The sequence below is a fragment of the Talpa occidentalis genome, unplaced genomic scaffold, assembly GCF_014898055.3.
Source record: "Talpa occidentalis isolate TD23 unplaced genomic scaffold, MPIMG_talOcc4v2.1 talOcc4.2, whole genome shotgun sequence".
NCBI classification, from domain to species: Eukaryota; Metazoa; Chordata; class Mammalia; order Eulipotyphla; family Talpidae; genus Talpa; species Talpa occidentalis.
The window spans coordinates 93,143,128-93,155,987 of NW_023602073.1; the positions used below are offsets into that span (position 1 = coordinate 93,143,128).

General features: G+C 45.8%; 1 protein-coding gene across 1 annotated transcript in view; it reads right to left on the reverse strand.

Annotated features, from left to right (window-relative positions):
• Positions 1-1,365, reverse strand: part of LOC119251478 (cilia- and flagella-associated protein 206-like) — a 16,438-nt gene extending 15,073 nt beyond the window's left edge. The window contains exon 1 of the mRNA XM_054698157.1: positions 1,307-1,365. Coding sequence (XP_054554132.1) covers positions 1,307-1,365 — 59 coding nt within the window. The remainder of the gene's footprint in view (positions 1-1,306) is intronic.
• Positions 1,366-12,860: the final 11,495 nt, after the last annotated feature.

A 12,860-nucleotide genomic window follows, 5' to 3' on the forward strand; every position in this document is an offset into this window, starting at 1 on the left:
AAAATAAATACTTGATCTTTGTCCCTCTGGCACTCAGGAGCCAAAACTCTTAGAATTTCCTGGGTAAATAAGAGTGTCTTTTTTATGCTAATGAGATAACTGATGACTGAGAATCCCAAGATAATTTTTTGAATGAGGACTGGTGAAGAAAGAAAAAGCCATCATTAGAAGGCTGGAGATTTCAGTCTTGGAGGCGATTGCGTTAATCGCCAATAACCAGTGATTTGATCAATTGTCTATGTAACAAAAGAATCCTAAATGACTGGGTTGATGAATACTTCAAGGTGCTGGGAGCGTGGCTCGGCCAGAGAGGCATGGAAGCTATTTCCCTCCTGCTCCCTGCAAACCTTGTCCTACACTTAGCTTCCATTTGGCTGTTTCTGATTTTTATCCTTCATAATAAACTAGTAATAGTAACTAAACACTTTCCTGAGTCTGTGAGTCATTCTATCAAATTATCAAGTCAGGGAGGGAGAGGTTGATCAGAATATAGGTGACCTGGACTTGCATCCGGTGCCCAGGGCCTGGTCTTGTGGCACTGAGCCCTTTAACTTAAGGGATCTGATCACCCCTGGTGGATATGGTCAGAACTGCTGTCTGCAGAGAACTGGAGAATCAGTTGCTATGTGAAAAACTCTTTCTGACAAAGGGAAATCACAGTTTGGGGAGATAAGCATTAATGGGAGAAAGGTGAAGACATCAGAGAAGCAAGTGGGAAAAGAGGATGGCAATGGTGAGGCGCAGGCATCGAAGCCAAAGACTGAACTGTGGTGATGAGGAAAGAAAGGGAACCAGTTTCAGATCTCTGTTTGGAATCAAGCCCCCTCTCTTCCGCTCAGAGTCTATGGACGTGACAGGCTAGTTAATCTTGGGAAGCCTGCATTTCCACAAGTGCAGGTTGGGTGTGATGGTCGTCTTCATCCCATGTTGCATCGGGCAGCACCGCACTGATAAAGAAACGGGAGTTCTGGAGTAGGCTGCACAATGCAGGATGCTGCTGAAGAGCAAGATCCTGGCCTTTTTATTGATAGAAGAATTACAGCATCAGTTGTGAGAGGAAGGAGGAAAAAAAGGAAAAGGGGAAGAAAGTAACTAGAAAATGTGCTGACATCTATATTATCAGGGAGTGTGAGTCTGCTCTCCAGGCATTTCTCATCTGCTTGATGATTCGGTATTATAATTGAGATCAAGCCCTAGTTCCCCAGCCATGGTCTCAATCTTATCAACAAGGCTTTCCACTGATCAGCCTCTGGGGTCCCTTGTTATACATCGGTCCTTGCCCCCCTCCCCGTGTTCCCGATCATACCTCGAGTTGTGTAAGTCAGGAGTACATTTCATGCATCGGTCATCATCCCTCCTACCCATTCCCGGTCATCAGCCCTACCCCCCACCCCAGGCTTTCCCAATCACACCTCGTGATGCACAGCCTTCCCAGCGTGATCCAGCTTTGTGCTCTTGATTAATTTGAAGGCACCTTGCAGGGTTGGGCTCCTGTACCTAACTGACCAGGCCGTTCTGACCTTGCTTAGGATTTAGAACTGTAGATAACAAAATGGTGGCCGAACAGGCCGCTTAGGATTAGCAGACCCACAATCCCATAGGTTATTGTGAGGTTCAAAGGAGACAAAAGAGCATTTGTAAAGTGCTCAGCTCAGTGCCCATCACAGTAAACATTCAGCTGCACTTCTATGGGCCAGAGGAGGGACCAGTTCAGAAGACTAAAAGGATTCAAGCCAGGGCACAGAGAGTCAACAGGCTTGGGTGTTACTACACAGGAGCATGTGTTCTGGTTAAGCTCACCCTCGACAGCAGAAACCCATTCTGTCCAGCACAGAAATGGAATCTAATGGCCTCTCCTGGGTTTACTGAACAGGGTATCATCAAAAGATGACTAAGAGGTTCAACCCAGGGACACTGAAAGAGTCGAAAGGCTGTGATATGACTACCCAGGAAACTGATTCTTCCATTCAAGCTTATCCCATGACAACTGAAGCCTATTTCCAGCACAGAAATGCAATCTAAAGGCCTTTCCTTAGCATCATGGACGCGACAGACCCTAATGGGCTGTAGAAAAATATTTGGATGGGACATCAGGACACCAGGTTTTACTTCTTGGCTCTTCTAGCTCATTGTAAGGGGCAGGACAGGGCACAAGGCAGGTTTTCTGATCCCATGCAGATCGGGTAAAGGAGGAGTCAGAGTCCTCAGTAGTTTTGCAGGTTTTTTATTTGGGGTTCACCAGGCATATGGCAGGCAGGGGTGCTGGCTGGGGGCTGGGAGGCTGGCAGGCCTCCCAGCCCCCAGCAAGTCCTCACTCTATCTGGGCTCTCTAGCGTTCGTTCTGCTGCTTCTCGGCTGCGGCGGCTGCTGCTGCTGCTGGTGCTGGTGCTGCTGGCGTCCCCCCGTGACGCCGCCCTTAAAAGCACAGTCTTAGCTCAGCTGAATCCCATCTACCTATGCCCACACCCTATTCCAGGTGCCCACCATCAGGCATGCATTCAGGACAAGGATCCATCATCTATCCTGATGGCGGAAGGGCAGAAAAGCCTGATATTTTCTTTACCCTACAGTCCACCCCCTCAGGGTTTTCTGCCATACAGTCTATACATATATACACAATTTTCTAAGCAAACAAACAATGCAGCCATGGCCCACAAAAGCAAATACATCAAATAACAAAATACAACATAACAAAATACAACAGAACACAAATAAGTCCAGGCAGGGCACCAACCAAGTGCAAAAGACAATTATTGGTACCAGCAGATGAGCCACCAAATCTGCTGCCGAAGGCACTGCTCATGCGAGGGAGGGGAAATCACACACGGCATCTGCTATATCACACCAGGAGCCGTCAGGCTTCCTGGCCTTCTCTGGCTGTAGTCTCGGCTACAAGGCACACACCGCATCCACCCCCAGGATGCACTAGCTCTGGGATTGGCAATTTTATTCTGTTGGGGGTAATCGCCAACCCTCAGGGTTTCTGTCTGCAGTCGCTCCAACACTCGGCCTTCATGGCCACCCATGCGACTCACAGACCCCTGCTCTCAAGCCAACCCACTGCACAAGCACATGGGTTGGGGATCCAAACTTTGCATTTGGCTTGGGCTCTACCCCAAGCCACATTCCCCACCCGTCCCCCAAGGACGGGCTCCTCAGCTCCTCACCCTCACTCAAGAATGAGCAGGGCATCACCCATAGGTGATTTTACGAGACTCACAGGGCTTCAGCATACCCAGGCTGCTTAACAGCCGCTTTAGGGCTTCTCAACTTAGCATCAGTACCAGCTTTTGCCACCTTAGTTGGCTTTTCTCCTCCACCTGGCCACTGGGCATACACAGGCTGCTTTTGGCCATCTAGGCCCACTGGCCACCCCCAGATTCTCAAAAAATAAACATAACCTGCTAAGGTCCTCCGCCTTCTGGCGGGATTGTCAGTCCAAAATCATCAGTTCATCAGTCTATCAGTCCATTGGCCTCTCCCTGCTTCAGCAATGGCCTGCTGCCTCAGGGGTCATTGGCTGGTCCTTTCCGGTGTCGTTGGCTGGTCCTATCCGGTGTCATTGGCTGGTCCTTTCGGGCGTCTCCTTCACGCCAGGTCTCATCCTGTAGCTCGTGGACGTATCCATCTTCTATACCGCCATGGTGCCTCCAGCGTCGTCACAGGCAAAGTCTGTTCTCCTTAGTCCCTCCAGGTCTTCGGAGGGCTCCAATACCCGTCTGCATGGATCTTGCCGACATACGCCAATTGTAAGGGGCAGGACAGGGCACAAGGCAGGTTTTCTGATCCCATGCAGATCGGGTAAAGGAGGAGTCAGAGTCCTCAGTAGTTTTGCAGGTTTTTTATTTGGGGTTCACCAGGCATATGGCAGGCAGGGGTGCTGGCTGGGGGCTGGGAGGCTGGCAGGCCTCCCAGCCCCCAGCAAGTCCTCACTCTATCTGGGCTCTCTAGCGTTCGTTCTGCTGCTTCTCGGCTTCGGCTTCGGCTGCGGCGGCTGCTGCTGCTGCTGGTGCTGGTGCTGCTGGCGTCCCCCGTGACGCCGCCCTTAAAAGCACAGTCTTAGCTCAGCTGAATCCCATCTACCTATGCCCACACCCTATTCCAGGTGCCCACCATCAGGCATGCATTCAGGACAAGGATCCATCATCTATCCTGATGGCGGAAGGGCAGAAAAGCCTGATATTTTCTTTACCCTACACTCATTATCTATGTGAGTTTGGGCAGTGGTTTCCTCAGCTATGAGATGGAGATGTTGGAAGAGGGGCTGCTGTGTGTCCTCTGCCAGCTCTGTATTGCTTCCAGCCAGCCAACATAACTTGGTTCATCCACAGATTTCATTTCACACACAAGTCTAAATTTGCTTGACGACATATTCTTCCCTCAGAGTTGCTTCCATGGCCACTTGTTCCTTGAGGAGAGAGGACTTAGATTTTCTCCCAGGTACCCACATGGACACTGTTTCCAGATAAAGAAGTTCCCAGGATTTTTGATGGAGTGTCCCTTTCTGAGTACTAAAAAAATGGTAGCCTAGGGTATGGATGATGATGAACCCAGTCTAAAGCCTGCAGCCTTGGAGTCTCATATACACATCCAGTCCACACACATAACAATACTGTGTGCCAGGGTCTGTGCTAAATGCTAAGGACAGTGTGAGACCTGTGCATAGATAGAGAGAGGACAATACCCATTTGAGCCCTTTATAGTTACAGAAAGAGGATGGGTAAGACCTGAGAGGAAGGGGATGAGGAAAACAAAGCAGAAATCCTAGCCTGTGTGCATGGAGATTTGAGCACTAACAATTTGCTTTGCTGTCCCTCATGTGTACCTTATATGTCCAAATCAACAGTAGGTAGGTCTCCTACTTGGAGGTACTGGCTTAATCCAGGCAGAGTAGTCAGCTATTCAAGTGCTCACAGTCTCTCCATTTAAAGAATCACAGAATTGTTTGATATTCAATAGGAAAGCCCAAATTAACTGTGTTAATTTGGTAATTAACAATGTAATTGGTAATTACATCGTAATTGGTAATACTAAATGTAGCATTAACTTGTGTTAATTTGGGAAACTAGCAAGAGATAGTCTGGTGGAAATGGTATATTTTAAAACATCAATGACATATTTTAAATTGTCAAGAAAACAGATAATTATGTCTAGAGCTCAGACCTCAGAAGGTTTGTGTGTGGGACTTGTGGCTCCCCAGGCCTCAGTGACGTGAATAGCCCCCACCTATCCTGTGCTCTCAGTCCTGCTGCCTCCTCTTTCCCAGCGTGAGTCAAACCCCCAGAGCACAGCTACAGAGCCCAGACACATGCAAAGCAGGAAGCAAAGTCAGCTCTTTTGCACATCTTGTCCTAGCCATCTATGTTTTCTTAGCTGAAATTTAGAGGGGGTAGAAAAAAATAAAGCACATGTAGAACTGGCATTTTTCCATACTTCACTCACAAATACATCTGAATGTTATGCAAACTCTTCCCATGTCTGTTTTCTTCCACCACGTAAGCACACCGCTCTTGAAAATTCTTTTGACTCTTTCCTTCACTTGAATAATTGGTGCATTATATAAAATCTAGACATTAACCCTCTAATCTCTTAGAGACTCGTTAAACCTACCTGGACCCCAATTCGTTGACCAGGTAATTCTAAATGTAGCATTTTTGGGTATATGAAGAGTTTGAAAATTCTTCCATCTGACATGGGAAATGCTATCTGTTCAGTAATGTCTACTCAATCATTTAACAAACAATGAAGTACAGTTGAGCTGGGCCAAACCCTGGCATCTTTTCTGCCATTCAACCAGATGTCACATTCACCTGCCAGGATGGACATGCCCTGGCCCAGGACTTGGAGGACAGAGCACAACCCAACACCAGAAGTGGTCCATGGGGCCGTGAATGTAATGTGTAATGTTTCCAGCTTAAGGTTGCTGTTGAGCAAGTGACTGGCCACTGGGCCCAGCTGTGGAATAGACCAACTCTCTCCTTGACCCTAAAGGGTGTACAGTACACATACTGTACTGCTCTTAAATCAATTCTTTCCTTTGATTTTCTTCCAACTGCATGGTTGAACCTCTTGTATTCACTTGAAATGTATTTTCTTTCCACCTTCGCCCTTGTGTTTTCATTCCCTCATTTGTTCACCCAGATGATGGATGTCATTTGTTTGTAAGCTGGCATTATGGAGGTGAAGCTCCCCCTCATGCACCCTCTAACAGGCAATGTGTGTCTATGTCTTTGCAAGTTTGTCTCCCACAACCTTTATAAGGTTCCTGCATATCTTGTGTGTGCATGGGTGGGTGGATGGGCTTATTTTATACCCTCTCCTGTCTCCCTATCCTCCCTGGGGACAAGGGCCATGGCACTATTAATTTGTACTCTAGAAGCTTGAAAGATAAGATTCTTTCCAGGTATTTACATTAGCGGCAATTTGAACAAGTGCTTAAGAACCTGGATGCAGAATCTCATTTGTTTTCAAGCCCTATCTCTACCACTTCCATTCCTATGCCTTTTTCCACATCTATGAAAAGGAGAATAATAGCATCTCATAGCATTGTAAGGATTGAATGAGTTAATATGTAGCCAGTACCTGGTCATGTATCATTAAAGTCTTAACTATAAATATTTTTTGTCATGTTTCCTCTCTTTAAAAAAATTTCTCTTATGTCAGATTCAGTGGTAATCTTTATAGCCCTCTGTAAACAAAGCTGAGACTGTGAAATATCCCCTTTTTCAATTCAGATTAATTCAGTTGTCCTTTAATATACCAAATAGTGGGTCTCCTTAGCATATTTCCAACACAAAGAGAATTTTCAAACAGTTCCATTTTCTCCCCAACTGCCTCATGTTCATGTGCTCACACAGAAGGCACACCTATGGAACAGTTTAACAAACTTTTTTTAAAAACACCTGTTCCATTCACAATCACCAATGAGATATTAGTGTAAATGTAAATAAAAACACAGGAAATCAAAACAACGAACCAGGCAGATACTCTGAGAGGGGTGTGGAGGGCCAGGCCGCCAATTCTGATGCACTAGGGTAAACATCTCACCTGCTTCAAAGCCACCAGCTTTCTCTCATTTTACAACTAAGATATTGGCAACTACCTGCCAGGTTTATTTTTATATTGTGCCTTCTTTTGAAAAGTCTTAATAACACATACACCAAATCATAAAGTAAAATAGGGCCAATTTAAAAGGAGCAGGTGGTGTAGGAGGTGCTATTATTCATTCAGTAAACATCTGCTGGGCCCTGTGCTGAGCATCTGGCGGGCCAGATGCTCATCAGTGTCCCTAAGGATAAAAGGACAGTCACTGTCACTCCTGAATCTGAAAGATGTATCAATGGACAGGGGCAATGAAAAAAGTGCTGCCAGAGACAAGTGTGCAAGAAATGACAGATGCCCCAAAAAGGGAGGGGCGTCTTCGGTGGAGGGATCCCAGAAGGCTTTACAGAAAGTCACACTTGAGCTGCATCTAAATCATGTGGAATGCAAGTGGAGGTTACAGTGGGTTCACTGCCAAGGTGGAAAGCCCAGGTCCCAGCTCCCAAACCTGGATATTCTGTTCTAAATTTAAAGAGCTTTATAAAAGTAAAAGGAATTTAGAGCTCACAGCAAGACCAACGTCTTGTGATCCAGTCCATTTCCTTTCAAATTTTGATTTTGGAATCAAAGTTGAAAGGATCCCAATGTGGGTGATACATTAATTAGCAAGGCTGCCAGGGTCCCTGCAACCTATGAGGGTGACATTCCCTGACTTCTGCTATGAGTCACTACAGAGAGAGAAGTTTGCTGTGTCCTTCCTAGGGCCCAGTTCCCTTGAACTTGGTCCAGGAAGCAGCCTCTCCTGCTGAAGGAGAAGTAGCATCAAGCTGAAGCAGAAGCAGAAGCAGATCACTGAGCTGACTGTCAAACACTCAGTAGCCAACTGTACCCTGACATTCCATGCCCAAACTTTTTAGAAGCCAGTTAATGTCTCCTGGAGACCATCCAATGACAACCTTTATGAAACCATGAAAACGAGATTTGAAAGGGGACCTGAATTCCACAACACATATCTCATCATGGGGGAGCAACAGCTGGGACCCAGGGCTCCTGACTCCTGGTCCATGTTTTCTTTCCATTGCTTCCAGATGCCATGTGAAGATTACTGAGCCCTCAGTTGACACCCTGCTCCAAGTGACCAGGCATGTATATAGAGTGCACTTCTGTCCTCTCCCATCCCTCTAGGGACAATAACTCTAGTGGGGAAAGCTTGAGTCTGAAGGTCAAAAAACCTGACTTGGTGGCCAGCACTCTCTCTCATTAGCTGTGTGATATAGGCAACTCACTTAACCTCTATGACCTGTAGGGGAAATAACTGTGTAACTGTGGTGGGGACAAAATTAACTATTGTACTTCATGCTGTTGTTTGGAGGACTCAAGGAAAAATGTGTGAAGATGCCTAGCAATATATACGTAATTATTATTTTTCTTTTGTGTTTTTCAATAATTTCCAAATTTTCTAAAATATTGATTTTAAAAGAACAAATGACATATAACTTTAAAAAAGAAAAAAATAAAGAAATGGTATCATTTACCTATCAAAAAATAAATAAATAAATCATGTGGAACGTTTGGTGTTCCTGGACCTGAGGTACAGTTTTGCAGAAAAGAAGCAGCTCAGGGAGATCCAGGAGGGTCTTGTAAGGCATCCCGGGAATCAGATCTGTGATTCCCGTGGGAAGTGGAAAGCTCTGGAGATCCCAAAGCAAGGGCCAGACACAGTGGGCTGGGTGTGTGTAGGCTGGTGGCCTGCGGGAGAGGGTGGAAGTTGTGTAAGTATGGTGGCCAACCCACAGGCTGGAAGACTCTGGAAGGGTCTGGGAGAGAAGTGATGAGGCAGAGGGAGCAGTGGGAGGGTGGAGGAGAAGACCACATGAGGGATGGCACCAGAACAAGAGCAACTTGATGGCTTCTTGGCTGTCAGAGGAGGACCCCGGAGAAGGGGAGGCTGTCTGGTGCTCGGTGCTTCTCTGCATTTCCCTCTGATTGTGCGGGTTCCTTTCCTACATGAATCCTCACAAGTTTCTCACAGCTTACCGGGGTTAAGTGTCCTCTGCAGGGGCTCAGCCTGACAGGGGACTCGGTGGCCTCCAAATGAGGAGTCAGGGGCCACACGAAGGGTGTGGGAGGAAAGGGCAGCAAGCACCAAATCACACCAGTCAGCACCCTATGCTATCTCCTGAGACAGGAAATGGACAAGGGGGCAGGCCTCGGGCCCTCTTCAGGGCTGGTGCGTTTTCAGTATCTGTGAACCCCTCCCCCCCTTGTGTGGTTTCAAGCTGAGCCAGTCTGAAATGGAGAAGACAGGAGTCATTTCACAATTTGGGAAAAAGTCTAAATTTTCTGGCAACCATTGCATTAAAAATTCTGCTGCAAGCTCACTAGGGATGCTGTATGTGGTGCTTCTCAGATCTGGTCCACTGTGACCTCCTGAGAACTTTATTTGAGGGCACGTTGCTCAGCTGAGAATGCAGCTGCGTGTCAACGCCTAAGAGGTTCTTGGCCTCTGAGGCCCCTTCAGCTTCAGGACTTTACTACTTCCTGGCCTTTTAGGAACCAGTTGCCTGCTGAAATGATCATTCTGTAGCTGCTACATCCATCATTAGAAGCTTTCAAGACACAACCCTTTACCTTTTTGAGATAAAGTGAGATACTGTGTCTTGTTATCTTTTTTCCCAGACAGTGCACATGGACATGATGACACTTGTGCAGTCAGAGAAGAGGCCACTGATGGCAACTGGCCCGGGGGCTGAATAACAGTAATCCCAGTCTTGTAAATTAAGTTTCTGTGGCTTCTTTCCTTCCCCCACCAATTATTTATTGGCTTACTCATTCATTCAGTAAATATTTAACAAGTATTTCCCCTATGCTTCATACATTTTAAATGGGTAATGGGGGCCAATTAATGCGTATTATTTAATAACAGAGAGATTACGTGATCAAACCACTGTAACAGGAGAGATTGTAAAGTGGGAGATTTTTCCTTAAAAACAAAATATTCCAGAATAACAAGAGGCCATCTGAGAACACTGACTCCTTGTCACCTCCTGCAGACCGTGAATAAATACAAGCATTAAGACTCAGACCTTGGTCCTCCTTCCTGGGGCTGTGGGGCACTCTTCCTCCAAGTGCTTTCTTTCTCTTACTCTCACCCTGGGACGTGTGCTCATTATTTCTTCCATTTATCTACTTAGTTCATACCAATGGGAGCATATGTTTGGGGTAAAGAGAACAAATGGTTAAATAGCAGCTCCTACTGGGAAGAACTTTGAAAAAGAAAAACATGGAAGTTGGTATGTGGCCTTAGTGGACAGTGTGCAGGCAGCAGAGTGCCACTGTGACTATTCCAGGCATTCTGTTCGCAGAACAAATACTGTTAAAAGAGAAAAGTCAGGAAGGATTCTTTCCTTTTTATGTGAAAAGATTGCCTTTTTAGTGACTCCCGTTACATTTGTTAATCATTGTTGTTAAAAGTTAATAGATCAGGGCCTCCCTGGTGGCGCAGCCGGTTGAGCGCCGCGCTGTGAAGCTATCCACAGCCTCTGCAGTGCGGGTTCAAATCCCGGCCGGCCAGGGAGAAACCCACATGGCGCAGCAGACGATTGCTGTCTTGCCTGCTGCTCCCCTCAGCCTGTTCTGCTCCCTGCTCTGTCTCTGGTGAATTCTCTCACCCTCCTGTGCACCTCTGACCTGTACCTCAGTTCTTATATAAATAAATAAATCTTAAAAAAAAAAGTTAATAGATCATACACGTATAATCCTAGCGCAAGCATGAAACCAATTCATCTAAGTGCCATCTCTAATTGATTTACAATAACTCCTTATAGGGCCAGGATAAGAAAGATTCTGAGGCTCTGTCCAAACTCACTGGGAAAGAGGAATACAGTCAACTAATTGGCATCTGCCCCTGACAGAGAAAGGGGTAGGGAGACCTGGCATTGTGACATCATGCATTTGTTTGCATCCAACTTGGGTGAATACTAGGTACCTTCCATTTACTTTGGTATCCAAGAGATAGTAATTGATTATTAGTTTAAATATTTAGCTTAAGCACTGGAAATAAATGATCAGAGATGTGATTACCTCATGATTACCTGAAGGTTTGCCTTAAGTGAGGAAAGGCTTATCCCTGAAGGGAAGGTAGACTTTGGTCTGTACATGGAATTTGTCAGGATTACAAGCCAAACTTTAGAAACATTAGCTTTCTCTCACTCCTAACTGCACAATACCTGCAGAAGATATTAGAAAGCATCGTACCACACTCCTCAGAGTTTAACAACAACAGCAGGGTTTTGAGTCACAGAAGAAAGGAATCTCCATTGTCCTTTTTCATATTTTTAGCTATATATATATTTTAAAGATTTGTTTTATTTATTTATGCATTTGAGAGCTGGGGTGTGGGCCAGGGGTGCAAAGAGTGAGAGGATTCACCAGAGACAGTGTGGGGAACAGAACAGGCAGATGTACTGAAATACACTGCTGAGGGGAGCAGCAGGAGAGCCAGGAGAGGTCTGCTGCACCATCTGAGTCTCCTCCCTGGCCGGGAATCGAATTCATGCTGCAGTGGCTCCTGATAACTTCATGGTGCTAACACTTAACTCCTTGCACCACCAGGGAGGCCCTGTGTTTTTAGCTTTAAAAGTCAGGTAACATTCCAGGTGTTTGGGTAGTTAGACATAATGCAATGGGCTAAATAGATAGTATGGCACCCAAATTTTATGGGGTTTTTTAGTAATATTTAAGACATCTCCGGCACAAAGAAAGCAGTGAGGGAGAGCAGCTGAGGCTAGACCATATGCTCACATTATACTAGACCATATGCTTGACCATATGCTCACATTATACTTGTATGATACTGGTGTTGGAGATGCTGATGGTCATTTTGCTAGACTCAACTCTTAAATTACAGAAAAAGTGCATTTGGTAAATTTAGTGTTTGTAATAAAATTATACAACATTGTCATAGGGATAGAAGTAGTGCATGAATGTGATTAGCAAATGAATGAGCCAAAAAAAAATGAATGAGCCCAATATTACAAATGAAATATTTGGAAGGCAAAGAAAGGGGGAAGGCGAAGGAGGAAAAGGAGAGCGAGCATAAGAATATGACAGGGGGCCTCCCCGGTGGTGCAGCGGTTGAGCACTGGGTTGCGAAGCTGCACGCAGTCTCTGCAGCATTGGTTCCATCTCCGGCTGCTCCCTGGCCCCAGAGGAGGTTCCCACATGGTGCGCAGACCTCTCCTGCTGTACCCGCTGCTCCCCTCAGCAGTGTGCTTCCGTCCTTCTGCCTGCTGTGCTCCCCGCTCTGGCTCTGGTGAATTCTCTCACCCTCCCGTGCTTCTGACTGTACCCAGTGCTTGTATAAATAAATAAATAAATCTTTAAAAAAAAAAAAAAAGAATATGACAGGGTCACAAAGTCACTTTCTGATGTGGGGGTCATAGCTATGAGTGGTCAGTGACAGTTTAGCTCAGATCAGGATGGGCAGTTAAAGACACAAGGGAAACTGGGTGCCAGAGCAACCAAGGACTTATAAGCACATGTAAGAAACATGAACAGAAATTTTCACAGAGGACCCAAAAGCAAAGTGGAATGATACTGCATTATAAATTTTTTAAATCTCTTCTGTTTTTTCCATAAACTCCCTGTAAGAGGTAAAGGAACACGGAAAGGTGACCTGCTCTGTTCTGTTCTCTTATTGCTCCAAGTCCTTCTCTTGGGCAGATCGTTCTGAGGTATTTTCATGTTATTAATACAAAATTGACATGGAAATACAATCAATTTATATAACACATTTCTCGTGTGCCCCCATTTGCCAG